Raw genomic sequence first — 20,224 nt, 5'->3', positions numbered from 1 at the left:
GTACTGCTTTTGAAAAGTGTGGCTCAGGCACAGCAGTAGCGAAGGAGGGTGAGGAGGTGAGTACTACTGAGCACCAACCTCCAGGGGGCAGGGGTGGGCTCTCAACTGCTGTCATGGTGCGGGATGGGTGGGAGGTTTGCAAGGGTGTAGAGGTTTGGGGTTGCTTGTGGCAGTCTGGTGGACCTCAGGTCAGGTCACTCTTGACTTGGGGCTCGTGTTGTGCGCATTTTCCTGGGCCACTAAAAAACCCCTGAGTGGTTGCATATGAGGTTGAGTCCCAACCTGACTAATGTCGCACTGGTACCCTGCCACTTGTCTGCTGGACAGGCTCTGTGGTTTATTGCAGACATTCCATCCCAGGCCTCACTAACAGTAACAAAATCAGGCCTGGCAGCTGTCGCCCCAATCAATGGAGCTCTGCAGGTGTTAACACAGCTCCTTACATTGCATGGACTCTACAGTGCTCCCTACAATAGCCTCCCGTTACATGAAAGTCACGAGGGTGCTTCTCAACCGTCTATCTGAACTTCAGGCAATTCCTGGAAGCCAATGTGCCAAATATCCACGTGCGTGCACTTGTATCTATGCTTCAAGGGTTTCCAATGGGGACCTCCGCACAGCCACCCGTATGCTCTCTGTCCCCGCTGTGGTGAGAATGTGGAAACAATTGGCAGCCCATTGAGGTGGCGCATGGCACCGGACTCATGGGGACACAGGTTGCTGGGAGGGAGTGAGGGGCCCGGGATGGATAACCTTACGGACTGTCTCTCTCTCTCTCTCTCTCGGATCTGCAGGAGGACATCTGCGTCCTTGGCAGTGTAGGTCATGGCGGCCCTCAACCTCTATTCCACCAGGTCCTTCCAGGCCTCAAGCGGAGACCTCTGTGGCATCTTCCAGTCCTCCATGCAAAAGTGCCCTATACGTCTCAGTCTCCGGCCTCCGCACTGGTGTCATCTGAGCGAGGGTCGGGGCCATCACTGTGCAGCCCAATGCCTCAGCAGTAGAGGGGGTGGTGTTCGTGGGGCTGATCCTAGGGTCTGGTGGGTGATGAGGATGCCACGCCAGACTGTTTGTCGCTGGGGTTTACAGGGCACCCACTGCTGGGATCTGCCTGGGAGGCTGGTGGGGACTGGGATAAAGGATCTTGAACCACTGAGTCCCGCATCAGTGGTGGGGACCGATGATCTTGGAACCCTTTTTGGATAAGCACTTGGAGTACCACGGCAGTCAGGGATCTGGCATCAGTGCTTGGCACTGTGATCCGCACAGTTCCAACAGTAGGTATCGTCAGTGCACATTTGCTGGGCTGCAGGGCCTCTCTTGCATTGAACGGGGCTCTGAGCCTCAAGATTTGATACTCCTTGTGGGAGGCAGATCACAGACAGATGAGTCACAGCAATGGGGTGCAAGAACATTTAATAGTGATTCTTTACAGTGCATATTATTCGATCCCTAACTACAGTGACTGTCTTCACCCGTGTCCTCTTGGTGACCCTACAACTTCTTAATCTTGTGTGGCCTATTGCTACGTTTAGGTGACCCCCAGGATGCACATCAGAGGTGGAGGTGATCAGCTGCATTCTGTGCCTTGTGACCTGGGATGTCCTTTGCGAGCGTCCGCTGTGGGGGTGGGGGGGGGAGGGGGGGGAGGGGGGTGGGGGGGGGAGGGGGGGGGGGGGGAGGGGAGGGGGGGGGGGGAGTGGGGGGGGGAGGGGGGGGGAGGGGGGGGAGGGGGGGGGGGGGGAGGGGGGGGGGAGGGGGGGGGGGGGAGGGGGGGGGGGGAGGGGAGGGGGGGGATCTATGGGGCCCTGGCCAACTTTTAAGTCATGATGTGGAGATGCCGGCATTGAACTGGGGTAAATCTTGGATCTCTGAGTCGGGGAGTGAGTACATGGGACTTAATAGGATGGAGGGTTATAGGTAGGCCTAAAAGGTAGGGATATGTTCGGCACAACTTGTGGGGCCGAAGGGCCTGTTTTGTGCTGTAGTTTTCTATGTTTCTTAAACACAGTAAGAAGTCTCAACAGCAGGTTAAAGTCCAACAGGTTTATTTGGTAGCAAAAGCCACTAGTTTTCGGAGCGCTGCTCCTTCGTCAGGTAAGTGGGAGTTCTGTTCACAAACAGGGCATATAAAAACACAAACTCAGTTTTCAAAATAATGGTTGGAATGCGAGTCTTTACAGGTAATCAAGTCTTAAAGGTACAGACAATGTGAGTGGAGAGAGCGTTGAGCACAGATTAAAGAGATGTGTATTGTCTCCAGCCAGGACAGTTAGTGAGATTTTGCAAGCCCAGGCAAGTCATAGGGGTTACAGATCGTGTGACATGAACCCAAGATCCCGGTTGAGGCCGTCCTCATGTGTGCGGAACTTGGCTATCAGTCTCTGCTCAGCGACTCTGCATTGTCATGTGTCGTGAAGGCCGCCTTGGAGAATGCTTACCCGAAGATCAGAGGCCAAATGCCCGTGACCGCTGAAGTGTTCCCCAACAGGAAGAGAACACTCTTGCCTAGTGATTGTAGAGTGGTGTTCATTCATCCGTTGTCGTAGCGTCTGCATGGTCTCCCCAATGTACCATGCCTCAGGACATCCTTTCCTGCAGCGTATCAGGTAGGCAACGTTGGCCGAGTTGCAGGAGTATGTACCGTGTACCTGGTGGATGGTGTTTTCACGTGAGATGATGGCATCCGTGTCGATCATCCGGCACGTCTTGCAGAGGTTGCTGTGGCCGGGTTGTGTGGTGTCGTGGTCACTGTTCTCCTGAAGGCTGGGTAGTTTGCTGTGGACAATGGTCTGTTTGAAGTTGTGTGGTTGTTTGAAGGCAAGAAGTGGGGGTGTGGGGATGGCCTTGGCGAGATGTTCGTCTTCATCAATGACATGTTGAAGGGTTCCGGAGAAGATGTCGTAGCTTCTCCGCTCCGGGGAAGTACTGGACGACGAAGGGTACTCTGTCCGCCGTGTCCCGTGTTTGTCTTCTGAGGAGGTCGGTGCGGTTTTTCGCTGTGGCGCGTCGGAACTGTCGATCGATGAGTCGAGCGCCATATTCTATTCTTATGAGGGCATCTTTCAGCGTCTGGAGGTGTCTGTTGCAATCTTCCTCATCTGAGCAGATCCTGTATATACGGAGGGCTTGTCCATAGGGGATGGCTTCTTTAACGTGTTTAGGGTGGAAGCTGGAGAAGTGGAGCATCATGAGGTTATCTGTGGGCTTGCGGTACAGTGAAGTGCTGAGGTGACCGTCCTTGATGGAGATGCGTGTGTCCAAGAATGCAACTGATTCCGGAGAGTAGTCCATGGTGAGTCTGATGGTGGGATGGAACTTGTTAATGTTATCATATAGTTGTTTCAGTGCTTGTTCACCATTAGTCCAAAGGAAGAAAATGTCATCGATGTATCTAGTGTATAGCATTGGTTGAAGGTCCTGTGCGGTGAAAAGGTCTTGTTCGAACCTGTGCATGAAGACGTTGGCATATTGAGGTGCGAATTTGGTCTCCATGGCTGTTCCGTGTGTCTGGATGAAGAACTGGTTGTTGAAGGTGAAGACATTGTGGTCCAGGATGAAGCGGATGAGTTGTAAAATTGCATCTGGAGACTGGCAGTTGTCGGCATTGAGTACTGAGGCAGTTGCAGCAATGCCATCATCGTGGGGGATGCTGGTGTAGAGTGCCAAGACATCCATTGTGACAAGGAGTGCTCTTGGTTCAACTGCTCCATGTGTGCTGAGTTTCTGTAGAAAGTCCGTAGTGTCACGACAAAAGCTGGGGGTTCTATGTACAATGGGGTTCAGGATGCCCGCGACGTAGCTGGAGAGGTTCTTGCACAGGGTCCCATTGCCCAAGACGATGGGACGGCCAGGTGTGTTTGCCTGGTGTATCTTCGGGAGGCAGTAGAGATCTCCAACGCGGGGAGTACATGGGATGAGAGCACGGAGGGTGCTCTGAAGGTCCGGATCAAAGGTCATGATCAGTCTGTTGAGTTGACGAGTGTGTTCTTTGGTCGGATCTGCGGGTAACTGTAGTGTTCCTTGTTGTTCAGTTGTCGGTACACTTCTTTGCAGTAATCCATTCTGTTCAGTATGACGATGGCCCCTCCTTTGTCTGCTGGTTTGATGACAATGTTGCAGTTGGTCTTGAGAGCGCGGGCGGCACGGTAGCACGGTGGTTAGCACTGCTGCTTCACAGCTCCAGGGTCCCGGGTTCGATTCCCGGCTCGGGTCACTGTCTGTGTGGAGTTTGCACATTCTCCTTGTGGGTTTCCTCCGGGTGCTCCGGTTTCCTCCCACAGTCCAAAGATGTGCGGGTTTGGTTGATTGGCCAGGTTAAAAATTGCCCCTTAGAGTTCTGAGATGCGTAGGTTAGCGGGATTAGCGGGTAAATATGTGGGGGTAGGGCCTGGGTGGGATTGTGGTCGGTGCAGACTCGATGGGCCGAATGGCCTCCTTCTGCACTGTAGGGTTTCTATGATTTCTATGGCGTTGCGTTGTGCTTGGGTGATGTTCGGGGCTGTCTTGTGAGTGCAGCTGATGAATCTGGTGTTGACGCACCTCTTGATGGCTTGGGCATACATGTCAAGTCGAGGGCAGCGGCCTTCCGGAGGAGTCCAATTCGACTCTTTCCAATCCGGTAGCTGCACTGCGGATCTCTGTATGCTGTTCCGGTTCATTGGCTGTCTCATTGTGTTTGCTGTTGGCCTCTTGGGGTTTGTGGAAGAACTCCCGCAGCCTCATTCGCCTGATGAATTCCTCTGTGTCTGCTGCGAGACTGATGGGGTCTATTTTGGTTGTGGGGCAGAAATTGAGCCCTCGGCTGAGAACTTCGATTTCATCTGGTTGAAGTGTGTAGACCGACAAGTTGACAATGGACTTCCCTGCAGTGGTACTGTTTTCTACTGTGGTACCGGGGGAGGCTTGGTTGCTGCTGGTGGTGATGCTGAGTTTCTCAAGTTTCCTGTTCTTGGTGTGCATGTCGATGGCGTAGTTCCTTTGTCTCATCTGCTTGGCAGTGTTTCGCAGCTGGTCTGCGTCCTGAGCACAAGTTGAGAATATGGACTCTGTCTCGCCAAGGCCATCCCCACACCCCCACTTCTTGCCTTCAAACAACCGCACAATCCCAAACAGACCATTGTCCGCAGCAAACTACCCAGCCTTCAGGAGAACAGTGACCACGACACCACACAACTCAGCCACAGCAACCTCTGCAAGGCATGCCGGATGATCGACACAGATGCCATCATCTCACGTGAGAATACCCTCCACCAGGTACATGGTGCATACACTTGCAACTCGGCCAACGTTGTCTACCTGATACGCTACAGGAAAGGATGTCCCAAGGCATGGTACATTGGGGAGACCATGCAGACACTACAACAACGGATGAATGAACACTGCTCGACAATCACCAGGCAAGAGTGTTTTCTTCCTGTTGGGGAACACTTCAGCGGTCACGGGCATTTGGCCTCTGATCTTCGGGTAAGCGTTCTCCAAGGCAGCCTTCACGACACACGACAACGCAGAGTCACTGAGCAGAGATTGATAGCCAAGTTCTGCACACATGAGGACGGCCTCAACCGGGATTTTGGGTTCATGTCACACTATCTGTAACCCCATGACTTGCCTGGGCTTGCACAATCTCACTAACTGACTTGGCTGGAGACAATACACATCTCTTTAATCTGCGCTTAACCCTCTCTCCACTCACATTGTCAGTACCTTTTAAGACTTGGTTACCTGTAAAGACTTGCATTCCAACCATTATTTTGTAAATTGAGTTTGTGTCTTTATATGCCCTGTTTGTGAACAGAACTCCCACTCACCTGATGAAGGGGCAGCACTCCGAAAGCTAGTGGCTTTTGCTACCAAATAAACCTGTTGGACTTTAACCTGGTGTTGTGAGACTTCTTACAATTTTTAAGTATCATGGATGTAGCCGTACCACCTTGCTCAGCCCGCTGTCCATGAGATGCACTGGTATCAAGAAGGGGGAATTCGGTAGTGCTCGGGATGGGCAGAGTCTCCTGGATGGAAGGCCCCAGCATGGACCCCTCTGTGGGGCTCCCGTAGGCCTCGAACACTCCACGGGATGGTAAGTAAAAACGAGTGAGCTCCAGAAGCCCTCTGCATCACCTGGCATTGCCAGTCCTAGAGGTCCAATTGTGTCTGCACCTTGGTGTGTGAGCCCTCAGCGATAGCCCTCTGAGACTAACCCCAAGCTCTGGAGTCCCTCAGCGATAGCCTGCTGTGTCTAGAGCATGCTCCTGAGGCCCTCAGCCATGGTCCTCTGAGACTCTGCCATGCGTTGAACCTTGCCACCCATGTTTAGCATTTCCTGCCCCAAGCTTTCCACTGTAATGCCACCCTTGCAGTGTTGGCCTGTGTGCCACACAATGCCAGCACTATCTCCTATACCTGAAGGCTGTGGGACTCCTCCAAACAGCCTCGCAGTTGTTGGGACATTACTGACCCCCTGTCTTGCAATTCCCGGCTCTGCCTCTTTCTCTCCAGCAGTTTTATGAGAACTGATCCCAGCAGCTTGACAGTTGGCTGGGGGCCAGCTCCTTGGCTCTGGGAGACCCCCATCTGCCTGAACCCTCGGATGTTCCCGCCTCCACCTGATGTGCATCAACGGCTGTGTGATGAGCACCAGAAAGTATCCCAGAAGCCTCACCACCAACATGTCCCACCATGGTGACTGTATCTCTGTTGGTGGATTGTGCGGGTGATGCCTGTGTAAACCGGTTGGTGCTTTCCTCGGAGGTGTCCTCGGAGCTTTCCTCCAAGATGTCGATGGCAGTCGCAGCGAAGGCCACAACGGGGTCGTCGACCCCTAACAGCCTGGCCTCATCAGGTAAGTCTTCTGCAAAAGAAGACACATGGTTCATTGCAAAGGAGGAACAAGAATCTGGACTGATTGCAACTTACTTGAGAAAGGTCGTATAAATAAAGGTTTTGTGGCTCTTTACGTCCAAGGCACACGCCGACCTGGCTGTCAGTTATGGCTCTCTCCTTGGCCTCCCCTGAGAGCTCCAATGCATGCTCCTCCAATGAAGTCAGGATACACGGCTCAGGAACTCCACGACTGGTCTTCTCCCACTTCCTCCTCTTATGGACCATCTTCTCTTGCAAGGACAAAAGGGGGGATTGAAAGCCTGATGACTGGAAGGGCGTGGGGTGTCAGAGGTTGGAGCAATTGTGTGACATATGTTGGGACCGACGTTATGACAGGGGGTGCCAGAGGGGTTGGAGGTTCTAGGGGGTCAGATGCTGGAAAGCCGCAAGGTGTCAGGGAGTGGATTGACATGGACATTCAGGCACGATGAATGAGACTGATACCAGGACGGGATGAACATTCACCCTAGTTGCCTGAATAAGGTCGTTTATTTTCTTGTGGCACTGGGTGTCAGCCCTCCTTGTCAGTGCACGGGCACTGACTGCCGCTGCCATTGCTTCCCAGGCTGCATTGCCAGCCTGACCCCTAGATCGCCGACCATCTCGGGGGAAGAAAATGGCCCACCTCTCCTCTACAGTATCCAGCAGCTGTTCTAGCTCTCCCTCAGTTAAGCACGGAGCTGCTCTGTGTGATGTCATCTTCCTTGCAAAACTGACTGTGGCTGCAGTGGCAGCATTTAAATGCAGCTCCCCCTGCTTACCAGAGTGCAGCTAGGGGAACTTTGGGCGAGCCACACACCTGGAGCCTCCATGATGGCGTGATTCATATGGAGGCTCTATCATTGCACTAAGTGTTGAAAGATTGCGGTGCAGACTGCGTCTGATAGACCAGTGCGGCTCACCCCATTTTTCTTGCCATTATGACACTTAGGGTTCAATCTTACGGAAAATATTCTCAGTACTGAACGAGTGAGAAAGTGGGAGAGTTTCAGACCTATTTTTTAGAGCGAGTTTGAAAATGCAACCTTATGACACTTCACTTTTTTGGATAGAAGTGTGTAGTTTTGGTGAAGCGGGCATCTGTCAACAGGGTGATGCACACAGAGGTTCGCAGTGCAGTCTTGAAAGGATCCAGCAGGGAAGGAATTCAAAGTCACGGTTACCTTGGCTACTGTTGCAGGGCATGGCCATCAGTGGTGTGAGGTCAGTGAGCTCTTCACTGACAAGGGCACACATATCTCAGCGTAAAAATTCACAGTCTCCTTCTACACTGGTTCTCAGTCATTTTCAGGCATGTTCGCCCCCTGCCTGTAGATCCTGTGCCCATGGCTAATCGGATTGTGTCCTCAGAACATGCCTGTTTGAAAATTACACATTCCTGCTGGGGTCATAAATTGTAATTAAAAAATTCTTTTGTTTTTCCACAAACAGAAGAATATGGCCTGTAGCTATTCAGTAAGCAATTACATTTGGGGAACGTAATCTCTTCTAAACGAACGGGTTGACTGAGACGAGGGGGGGATTTTTCATTCCGAATGGTGTGAATCTTTGGTATGTGCTAACTCAGAGGACTGAGGATACTTGGTGGTTAAGTATATTCAAGGCTAACAATGATAGATTTTTGGACTCCCAACAAATCAAGGAAAGGTAGGGGGTGGGTGGTGGGGGTAGGTGCTGTTGGGGGTTAAAGATTAACCATGATGTTATTTAATGGCTAGAAGGCTTGAGGGGCCATTTAGCTTATTCTTAGTTTTATGTCTCATGTGCTTAAGTTCCCCATCAAATACTTGCTCATGCTTTTTCGTTAGACTGGTTTGCCACACATTTTGGATTTTTGTTAAAGCAGATTTTCTGAACTTGGTTCCCGTAATATATGTCCACACAATTGTATGCCCTATAACTATGTATGGTAATTCTGTATTTCCAGAATGCTCCATCATCATTTATACCATTTATGTAGCTGTTCAGTTTTTTGAAAAATATCAATGATGTGACTGCTATATTTCTGTTCCTGCTAATCCTCAGAACATGCCGGTTTGAAAATTGCACATTTCTTGCAGGGGTCATAAATAATAATAAAAAATTCTTTTGTTTTTCCACAAACAGAAGAGTATGACCTGAAGCTCTTCTGTAAGCAATTAGATCTGAAAAACCTCATCTCTTTCTCTTCTCTTTTTAATTTTCTTCATTTGAAACTGATGGTTCATATTATCCTCTGTGAATAAATGTTGTTTGTCTTCTGGTTTGTAATCAATTCAATTTTTGAAGTCTGTTGGTGCATATTGAATTTTAATATTAAAAACAGATGTTTGAGAAGTTTCAGTTCATCATATATTGTGAAAAAATGTTTTTGTTCTTGCAAGGAGATTTTGCACTATGGAGCACTAGTGGTTAAATAGTTTTGATTGGTTGACACTTGAGTATTTTACTGCAACAAGAATCTTGCGAATGACACAATTCATTTATTTTGGCCAAGTATCAAGAGAGGATAATTGTTGTCATTGCATCTTCACATGTGCACTGCATATGGATCATTTTACTTCAGTTCAGAGAAATTGTTAGGTGCAGAAATAATCTATTGTGAATAAGCCTTTAGTTTTGAATTCATGCACGTATTGTGGAAAGGTAGAATAAATATATACTTGGACTAAAATTAATTATACAGTACCTTGAAAAACATGAGTCTTCACAAGTAATACTTGAAGTTGAATATGTGATTGTGTTACATTTAATCAAGGTACTTGTCTTATTAATGTTACATTTAGTCAATTAAAAATATTTTTAAAGTTATTTAAATAATATTCATTTTTCATGGTGCTAGATTGATCAGATTAATGAAGAAGAGCAAGCATTTGGTTGGAGTGAATCTCAGTATCCTCAGCGTAAACAGACCAGTGATATTCTTCAACCATACCTCAGGCTGTATGACATGACAGTAGAGTTCAACGCCAAGTATAAAGGCTGGATGGAGGGACCATTTTCTGAGGCCAATCCAGATCAAGTAGAAGGAGATATAGGGAACTATTGGCGTGCCCTATACAAGTTGGAACGGACTTTGGCAGACTCACCAAATGCATTCAAAATTGCCAATACGGTTAGGAAAAAAGTTGAAGAATTCAAAGAACACATTCCTCTTATTCATGTTGTGTGCAATCCTGGTCTACGTGATCGACACTGGGATGCCTTATCTGATATTGTGGAATTTCCACTCAAGCCTTCTGAAGACACAACTATTACCAAGTTTCTTGCTATGAATCTTGAACCTTACTTGGATCAATTTGAGGGTATCAGTGAGGCTGCTAGCAAAGAATATTCGCTGGAGAAAGCCTTGGAAAAAATGGTGAAAGAGTGGGACGGAATGGAATTCGTTCTCCATCCATATCGAGAAACAGGAACTTATATACTCTCAGCTGTGGATGACATCCAGATGTTACTAGATGACCACATTGTAAAGACCCAGACAATGCGTGGATCACCTTATATACAGCCATTTGAGAAAGAAATCAGGTATTTACTTTGTCATCATCTTTATGGAATTTTAAAGGATAGATTCAAGAATTGTAAAAGTTACTTATGGATCTTGGCAAAATGTTTAACAGTTTTGAGAGAACACACACAACATTAACAAATGTAAAAACAAAAATGCTGGAAAACTCAGCAGATCTAGCAGCATGTGTAAAAAGGAAAGTAGATTTAAACTTTCAGGTTGATGCACTTTCATCGGTTTGTTCCTCACTCTCTCGGGTGCTGTTCGAACTGCTCAGCATTTTCTGTTTTTATTTCAGATTTCTGGCATCAACAGTATTTTGCTTTAACATAAAACAATGAATTTAATAATGCTTGTTAGGGAAGATAAACTAAAGCTTCTTAATTTATTAGCATCCATCTGTATTTAATTTCAAGCGAGCGATACATCTGTGAAATTACAGGGCTGTAAATCTCAGATTTTTAGGTGAGAACATTGCACAACTCTTACACAATGCAGAAGAGTTTTCTGACATGGACATCTCTAGCTCATTTTCTTCTGCTGTTGCATCACAAAGTTGGAATTGGATTGATGTACAAGAGCAGCTCAGACCATATTTCATCTCGTTCTTCCTATAAAGGTTTAAAATTGTATCTTTGTACTTCCCACTGAACCTAAATCTGTGCATTTCCTTCATGCATGCTTCAATAAAAATCACATTTCTCTATATTAAAAGCTCTTAAGTGTGAGAATAACATACACTCAAACTGCATTAAGTATAAGGTTGCTCTAACTTTGTAAACTTAGTTCTCTGATCCTAGTTCATTAAAAATAATTTCTCTACATTAGCCCCAAAAGTTTGCTTTATGATTTAAAAAAAAATTACCTCTTGTTTACCTCCAAAAACTCATTAGACTTCTCAGGTGGACGTAAAAGATTCCATGATATTATTCGAAGAGGAGCAGAGGAAGCTCCTCTCGACATCTTGGCCAATATTTATCCGTCAACAAACATCAATAAAACAGATTAACTGGTCATTATCACATTGCTGTTTCTGGAACCCTGTTGTGTGCAAATTGGCTGCCATGTTTTATACATTACAATAATGACTGCATTTAAAAAACACTTCATTGACTGTGAATGCTCCCAAGGTCATGAGAGGCTTTATTTTTGAATAGCAACATCATAAACAATGTTCATAAAACTTAATCTCTCATTTAAGAGCTTTAAATATAGAGAAAAGACTGCTACCTTGTGGTGCTGAATGTGGTTTCTATTGAAGCATTCATAAAGTGAATAGACAGATTTTGGTTCAATGAGAAGTAGAAAGATACAATTTTAAATTGAAGAATGAGATGAAATATGGGCTGGGATTTTCCGGCTGTTCATCCCCGCCGGTGCAGCAAGTGAAGGCGGACAATTTGGCGCTCAGCCAAATCTCCATTCACTGCAGTGGGACCAGAAAACCCCGCTGGTGTGAATGGCTGGAAAATTCCCCCATGGTCTGAGTTGCTCTTGTACATCAAACCAATTCCAATTTTGTGATGCAACAGCAGAAGAAGATGACCTAGAGAAGGGCATGTCAGACAAACTAGTTAATATTTCTAGTAAAATGGTGGAATCGGATTGTTTCTGATCTCCTCAGTTCAGTATTGTTTCAAATTTTGTGCCATCTGCAAATTTTGAAATTGTGCCCTGTACACCGAAGAATAGGTCATTAATTTAGATCAAGAAAATCAATGGTACTTGTAATTATCCCTGGGAATCCCCACTTTATACCTTCTACCAATCCAAAAATTAGAGTTCACCATTAATCTGGTTCCTGTCATTCAGCTTACCTTGTATGCATGCTGTCACTTTCCCTTTTATTCATTGGGCTTCAAATTTGCTAACAAACCTGTTACATGGCACTTGATCAAATGCCTTTTGAAAATCCATACACACCATATCAAGTGCATTACTCTCTTCTACCCTTTTTGCTCCCCCATTAAAAACATTTCTCATAAAAAACTCAAATCAAGTTAGCTGAATACAGAAATAAAAACATAAAATGCTGAATAAACTCAGCAGGTCTGGCAGCATCTTTGAAGAGACACAGTTAATGTTTTGAGTCCATATGACCCTTCTATAAAATTGAAGTGTAATGAATTATACAGTTGGAGAGGCAAGTGGAGGTGATGAGGCAGAATATAAGGACAGGGATAGGTCGGAGCAAAGGAGAGATTGACAAAGGTGTCATGTACAGAAGACAAGGAGGTGTTAATGGTGCCATTAAGGACTGAAAAGTGCTAATAGTGGCAAAAAGTAAGATAATAGAATATGTTAATAGGAGAACAAAGATCAGTGTTCAGTGTGAGCAAAACTGAACAACAAGGGACAGGTGGCCATGTGGAGGAGGGGTAGGGTTGTGTTGGAGCAAACCAAGGGATTCGCAAAACAAAAACAAAAAGCTGGGATGGTTAAGATCAGAAGATGAGATATTATTCTTCCAGCTTGCATTGGGCATCACAGGAGCATTGCAACAAGCCTGGACATGTGGGCATGAGAGCAGGATGCAGAGTTGAATTAGCAAGTGACTGGAAGGTTGGGGTCATGCTTGCGGACAGAGGGAAGGTGTACCATAAAATGGTCACCCAGTCTGCATTTAGTCTTCCCATTGTGGAGGAGACTGCATTGGGAGCAGTGAATTCAGGAGACTAAATTGAAGGAGGCGCAAGTGAAATGCTGCCTCATTTGAAAGGAGTGTTTGGGTCCTTAGACATTGAAGAGGAGGAGGTAAAGGAGCAGGTGTTGCACCTTCTGCGATTGCATAGGAAGATGCAGTGGGAAGGGCATGAAGGGTTGGGGTGATGGAGGAATGGATCAGGGAGTCACTGAAAGAGTAGTCCCTGCAAAATGCTTCAAAAAGGTTTGCCTTTGACAACTCCATTCAGGCTTTCCTTAATTAATCCACACTATCTAATGACAATTTTATTCCAAATTATATTTCTAAAACCTTTTCCACAATGTGGCTGAAACTGACTGAGTTCTTTGCTAGATTTATCTTTGCACTCTTTTTTTGAAAATAAAAATGTAAGCGGGAGCAGGAGTTGGCCATATTGCCCCTCAGGCCTGCTCTGCTATTCATAAAATCCCTACAGTGCAGAAGGAGGCCATCTGGCTCATCGAGTCTGCACCGATCACAATCCCATCCAAGCCCTTTTCCCATAACTCCACACATCTATCCTGCTAATCCCCTAACCCTAGGGTCAATTTAGCATGGCCAATCAACCTAACCCGCACAGCTTTGGACCGTGGGAGGAAACCGGAGCACCTGGAAGAAATCCACGCAGATACGGGGAGAACGTGCAGAGTCCAACCAGACAGTGACCCGAGGCCAGAATTGAACCCAGGTCCCTGGCGCTGTGAGGCAGCAGTGCTAACCACTGTGCCACTTGCCGCCCTCAAATTGAATATTGAATATGATCATGTCTGATTTGACCATGACTTGAACTCCACCTAACTGCCTATTCTTCATAACTCTTGACTTCTCTTGATATTCAATGACTTGGTGTCAACAGCTTTCTAAGTTCAAGCATTCTAAAAACATTGGTCCCTTAGCCTTGTGTGATTCATGTACCCTCTGGATGTCAGAGCTTTGCAATCTCACACTATTTAGATAATTTTAATTTTTTCTGCCAAAATGAACCATTTCACAGTTTCCTATATTATACACCATATGCCAAAACATTGTCCATTCACTTAACCTCGCTATGTCTCTTTGTAGCCTCTTAATGTTCTCTTCACAATTTATTTTCCTATCTATCTTTGTGTCATCAGCAAATTTCACAACAATACCTTCGGTCCCTTCATCCAAGTCACTCATATAAATTGTTATAAGTTAAGGCCCCAGCACTGATCTCTGTGACACACTGCTCGTTACATCCTGCCAACTAAAAAAGGAACCATTTATAAGCTCAAAAGAATTAAAAACAGGAGTAGATCATTCAGTCCCTTGAGCCTGCTCCGCTATTCAATAGAAATCCTTAGAAACCCTACAACACTGAGAGAGGCCATTCGGCCCATCGAGTCTGCACCGACCACAATCCCACCCAGGCCCTACCCCCATATCCCTACATATTTACCCACTTATCCCTCTAACCTACGCATCCCAGGACACTAAGGGCAATTTTAGCATGGCCAATCAACCTAACCTGCACATCTTTGGACTGTGGGAGGAAACCAGAGCACCCGGAGGAAACCCACGCAGACACGAAGAGAATGTGCAAACTCCACACAGACAGTGACCCAAGCCGGGAATCGAACCCAGGTCCCTGGAGCTGTGAAGCAGCAGTGCTAACCACTGTGCTACTGTAGGATCATGGTTGATCCGATATTCCTATGTTCACTTTCCTGCCCTTTCCCTGGAACCCTTGATTCTCTTACTGATCAAAAATCTATCTTTCTCAGCCTTGTATATACATACTATACCAACTCTGTTTCCTGTTAACTGGCCAATCTTCTATCCATGGCAATATATTTCCCCCGACACCATGGGTCTTTATTTTCCATAATAACTTTGTTGTGGCACTTTATCAGATGTCTTATGGATATGTAATTACAGTACATTCAGCGGTTCCCCTTTATCAACAATGGATCTGACTTGTCTCCATATTCTCTAATCTTATTCATTAGTCAATGATGTGGCACTTTATTGAAGCCTTTTGGCAATCTAAATATATTACATTATCTTTTGCTATTCACCTGGGTTTTGACCAAGCTGGGTTGACTCGGTGCCCTTTAAAATGGCCTGATTTTGGGATTCTTGACATATTCCTGGGCTATGTGATTTTTGAGAGTGCCTTTAAATGATCTGGGCTGTTTCCTGTCAGACTACATTCAGCACACCCGACCTGGCTGGCTCCATTGAGGAGGTAGGCAATTTTCATGGAATCACTGCTCATAGCCCCTTAGAGGAGTCGTGAATCCAAAGGTACATGAGGGGAACTTTTAAAATGTAAGTTCAAAAGTTCATGCCTCCATGCCAAGATTTACCCTTCCACCCACCCACAATGACACTTTATCCCCCCTATGTCAACCCTTCCATCTACTCTCTAATTCCGTCATGCCCCATAGTCCAAAGATGTGCAGGTTATGTTGATTGGCCATGCTAAGTGCTCCTTAATGTCGCAGGATGTGTAGGTTAGGGGGATTAGCAGGGTAAATACGTGGGGTTATAGAATTAGGGTCTGGCTGGGATGCTCTGATGGAGAGTCAGTGCAGAATCGATAGGCTGAATGGTCTGCTTCAGCATTGTAGGGATTCTGATTCTATGATTATGCCCATGAGGGATGTAAAAGGTGGGTGAAAGGGAACAACTTGGCAAAGGAGACATGAGGGGACATAGGATTGGGTGCAAGGGCAGATCCTGACATAGGGGTCATAGGCCTGAGGGCGTGAGGTGGCATGGATGGGACACGGGGAGTGTTTGGAGGGTGTGAGGCTGAGGGCTGGAGGGCCTTTTTGTGTTTGTCCCGCTGGGACAAAGTCACACAATATCAAGGTGGGCCTTTTAAACAAGCTTGATATGGACTTGTGTCCATCAAGCTATAAGCCTCTGGCGACAGGCGAGTGACCTGTTCGGGAAAAACTTCGCCATGGGAACAGATAGAAACCTGCCTTAGGCACTACTAGGTATGTGAGGAGAAATAACAACAATATTGCCTCTACTTATTCCTAGATTCTTTTAAAATATGTGGGTGCAGCCTATCTGAATTAAGTATTATATCCTTTTTGAATTTGATTGGTTTATTTAACATTTCCCTACTTTTTTATTTTAAAAGATACAAAAGTCTGAGATCACGTACCAACCGATTCAAGAACAGCTCCTTCCCTGCTGCCATCAGACTTTTGAACGGACCTCCCTTATATTAAGTTGATCTTTCTCTACACCCGAGCTATGACTGTAACACTATATTCTGCATCCTCTCCTTTCCTTCGCCGTTGGCCACCGGCAGGATCTTCCTGTCCCACTGTTGTCAGCAGATTTTCCCATTGTTCACACCCTTCACTGTTGGGGAACCCACCTTCAGTCCACCTAACTTTTCTCCCTGAAGCAAAGTAATTATTTGATAGTCCTGCTATTTCACAATTACTATTTGTGAATTTATCCTGTCCATCCTTTATGGCCTTATTTCCATTTTGCCTTTTAAAAAAATTTATGCACTTGTAGAACATTTCACTACTTTGTTTTATGTTTGTACCCGACATGTGGTCTTGCTATGCAAACATCAGAAAGCAAGAAAAATAGGACTGCAGTTGGTAAATAAGATACTCAAAAATTAATGCAAGTTCAAATCTATGTTTTGTATAACACAGGGTCTGGGAAAGTAAACTGTTGCTGCTGCAGGAAATCATGGATGAATGTTTAAAAGTACAGGCAACCTGGCTATACCTGGAACCTATTTTCAGCTCTCCTGATATCATGGCCCAGATGCCTGAAGAGGGAAGACGGTTTACTGCTGTAGATAAGACTTGGAAAGAACTTATGAAACTAGTTATCATGGTAAGTTAAAGAATTACTGAATGTTGGTTATAATAATACCATCCAAGTAATTGATAACTAGTTGGATTGCAAAGCCTGTATTTATTGGCCTGCTGCATTATGACTCATTTTATTTTATATTAAAAATTATCATTGGTGTATGATACATGTTTTTTTGCCAATGCAATCTTATTGAGCTATTCAAAACTGCAAGACTTCGGACTTCATGATTTGTTACAACGTAATCACATCAATAATCCAACACTACAATTATTTTCTTCGCCCATTTTCCCACCAATTTTCATTCCTCCCATGCTCCCCACAAGGTGTAGAACTCTTGTTATGCTCTACGGACATTGATAGCTCTTTGACACCTTGTCTAAGGAGCCGTTATTAAAATTTAAGCCTCATATCGACTGCTCGTGAAACTCAGGATTTTCACTATTAACTTTGAATGTATCCTTATCTGATACCCTCATTTGTGTATTTCTAGTGGGTTGATGGATAGCGATCAAGACGAGAGATGCTGCTTATTTTCTTTATCTTAATCCAGAACTGCTAGTTAGAGCACTCCTACTCCTGCCTTAGCTGAATACTTCAGGCACTAGCTCAGATATTCACTATAAAACATCCTGCGATGTTGGAGAAATTATGTTTTTATTGTCTTTACAGCTAAAGGACAGAATTTTCCCCCAAAAATTCTATGTGTCAAGTGGGTGAGAAAACAGGAGTTTTCTCGCCTGCTTTTTCAGTGAGCTTACGGTACTCTGATTATGGCATCAGAGTAAGAGTGAGGGGGAGACAGAGCCTAATCCCGCCAGAGAAGCCAGCAGCAGAGTGCTTAGGGTGTCATTGTGCATGCCCAATCCTAGTATACTGGGAGATTGGTTTACATCTCTCCCATGGATATGGCCTTCGCCCCATTGGAATGGCTGCCCTCCTGGAAATCGCTGGCCTCTCAGCCCCCACCACCCTCCCCGCCAACCCCCTGGCCCATTATCCCACATGCTCGTGCCCATAGCCCTTATTCATACATGGGCCCAGCCACCAGTGTGCAGTCGGAGAATAGGTAGGAGTCAGACTTGTGTGGCACCAGGGCAGCATCACATTGTGCCTCATAACGCATCATCATCACCCTCCAGCTTGGACCAAAAACCTGCTAGCATGGTCAACCCAGGCCCATCACCCTGGACCTATTGGGGGAGGGGGATAGGAAATTTGGTGGGGGTTGGGGGAAGTTTGGAGGTGTTGGGAGGTGCAACGAATCCCCGGGTGTGGTGGGTGGGTGGGGACTGCAGGCACCAGACTGCACAACAGCTACAATGTGAACCAGGCTGTGATGAGTGCCTCCCTTGCCACCCTGCACTGCTGGGTCCTTGCCATTTGTGCCTGTCCTTCATCCTCCAGCTCCTCCTCGGCTTCCTCTTCCACCTCCTCCAGGTGTGGCTCCTCATCCTCTCGCTCCTCCTCCTCCTCCAGGAAGTTTCTCCACTGCTGCGTCAGGTTGTGGAGCTCACAGCAGACAATGATGATGCAGGAGACCCTCATGAGGGTGTATTGGAGGGCACCCTCTAAGCAGTCCATGCATCAGAACTGCTTCTTCATGAGCCCAATGCACCTCTCCATAATGGACCGGGTCTCATTGTAGCGGGTCTCTGCCTCGGTCTAGGGCCTCTGCACTGGCGTCATCAACCATGATTTTAGCAAGTATCCCTTGTCCCCCACCAACCATCCTAGCTGCCTGGGCTGGTTCTTGGAGAGCTCAGGGATGTCCGAACTCTGAAGGATGTAACTGTTGTGCATGCTTCCCAGGTGGTGTGCATACACGTGTAGGATCATGAGCTTGTGGTCGCACACAATCTGTACATTGAGAGAGTGGAAACTCTTTCTATTAATGAAGTGCAGTCTCTGACCTAATGGGAATCATAGGGTGACGTGTGTACCATCCACAACCCTCTGCACATGTGGCATGCCAGCCCAGGCTACCTGTTGGGCCTGGTCAATTTCAAAGTGTATGCAATGGCCAGCCCAGAGATACGTGACCTGGCGGATGCACTTGTGCATTGATGCCTGTGATATGCCACAGATGTGTTCACTGGATGCCTGGAAGGAGCCGATGGCATAGAAGTTGAGGTCTGCCTTCATTTCCACAAGGAGTGGGTGTCCTCCTGTCCCTTGAAGTATCACATTTCCAAGGTCCTGACCCAGGTGCTGCACTGTCTCCTTACTTAGTCTGAGCCGATGCTGGCACATGGCTTTTGACATGGCCTCAAAGGACCTGCGCATTCTGTTGACCCTGGGTCTCCACCTCCCCCTTCCCGTGGGGTGGTGGACCTCATGTGGCACCCCTCTGGGGTGTCTCTGCAGCCTGGGCTATGTACTCACCATCGGCTGGTGTCAGCAGACCCCTGACCTGCAGAGCCCCCGAGCAGCACAGCCTCCAACTCCCCCCCCATCCCGCCCCCCCGCTTTCTTCCACCCACCCTTGTGAGTCCCCCAACCTCACGCAGCAACTTTCCAGTGCCTGGGTGCCCCCCCCCCCCTTCACTACTGCTGTGCCAAACCCAGACTTTTATGGAGCAGCTGGAAATGATGCCAACGTGACATCACACCAGAGAGGAGGTAACATACAGGGAGGGGGGAAAGTGTCGTCCTGAACTTGCTAATGATATGTAAAGATATGGAAAAACAGTGAAAATGCACGTCGCACCCATTTTCGGCACAAACCCGATCCTGCTAAAATAAAATCGCCTGAGAAGATCGCAGAGGACAGTGACCACCTGGCACACCAGCAGTGGCCACCAAGCGCTCTGGCAGTGGCCACTAGGCACTCTAGCAGTGCCAGTTGGGAACTGCCAAGGGGGTGGGGCCTGTGTAGGGGCTATGATCGGGGAGCTATGCAGGGGAGCTATGACGGGGGTCCATGCAGCTGGGCCAAGCAGGGGTGAATCATGTCAGGATGGAGGGACATGTCAGGGTCCTAATGGGAACGCAGTAGTTGGGCCATGATACCCCACTGCTGGCGATACATGTTGGGGAGGGGATGGGGGAATATGTTGCTGATAAGTGGGAGGGGTCTCCCAGTGCACTGTGAGATCGGGCACCCTTGCGAAATGGCGCCCGAGTGCTCTGAAGCCAGGCTCACCGGCATGTTTAGGCCCTGACCCCTCCCAGTACCAGCATGCAACTCACCATTCTCAAAAACGCGACTGTGTGTGGGACGATTGCGGTGCGGAGTGTGCCTGAGAGACTGGCGTGGATCACTCTTATTTTCTTGCCATTATGACAAATAGTCGGCTTTTGGGAGAATTCCACCCCTTTGTGTTCTAGTTGGTTAATCAATGGATGTTCTG

At 47.0% G+C, this 20,224-nt stretch overlaps 1 protein-coding gene across 1 annotated transcript in view; it reads left to right on the top strand.

The window, feature by feature from the left end:
• Positions 1–20,224, top strand: part of dnah7 (dynein, axonemal, heavy chain 7) — a 468,798-nt gene that overhangs the window by 132,817 nt on the left and 315,757 nt on the right. Inside the window, exons 17-18 of the mRNA XM_078228625.1 lie at positions 9,704–10,389; positions 16,706–16,892. Coding sequence (XP_078084751.1) covers positions 9,704–10,389; positions 16,706–16,892 — 873 coding nt within the window. The remainder of the gene's footprint in view (positions 1–9,703; positions 10,390–16,705; positions 16,893–20,224) is intronic.

Source organism: Mustelus asterias, chromosome 14 (assembly GCF_964213995.1).
Source record: "Mustelus asterias chromosome 14, sMusAst1.hap1.1, whole genome shotgun sequence".
In the NCBI taxonomy this organism is placed as follows: domain Eukaryota; kingdom Metazoa; phylum Chordata; class Chondrichthyes; order Carcharhiniformes; family Triakidae; genus Mustelus; species Mustelus asterias.
The sequence above is the reverse complement of the archived record's forward strand: the minus strand, read 5'-3'. Positions and strand labels throughout refer to the sequence as shown.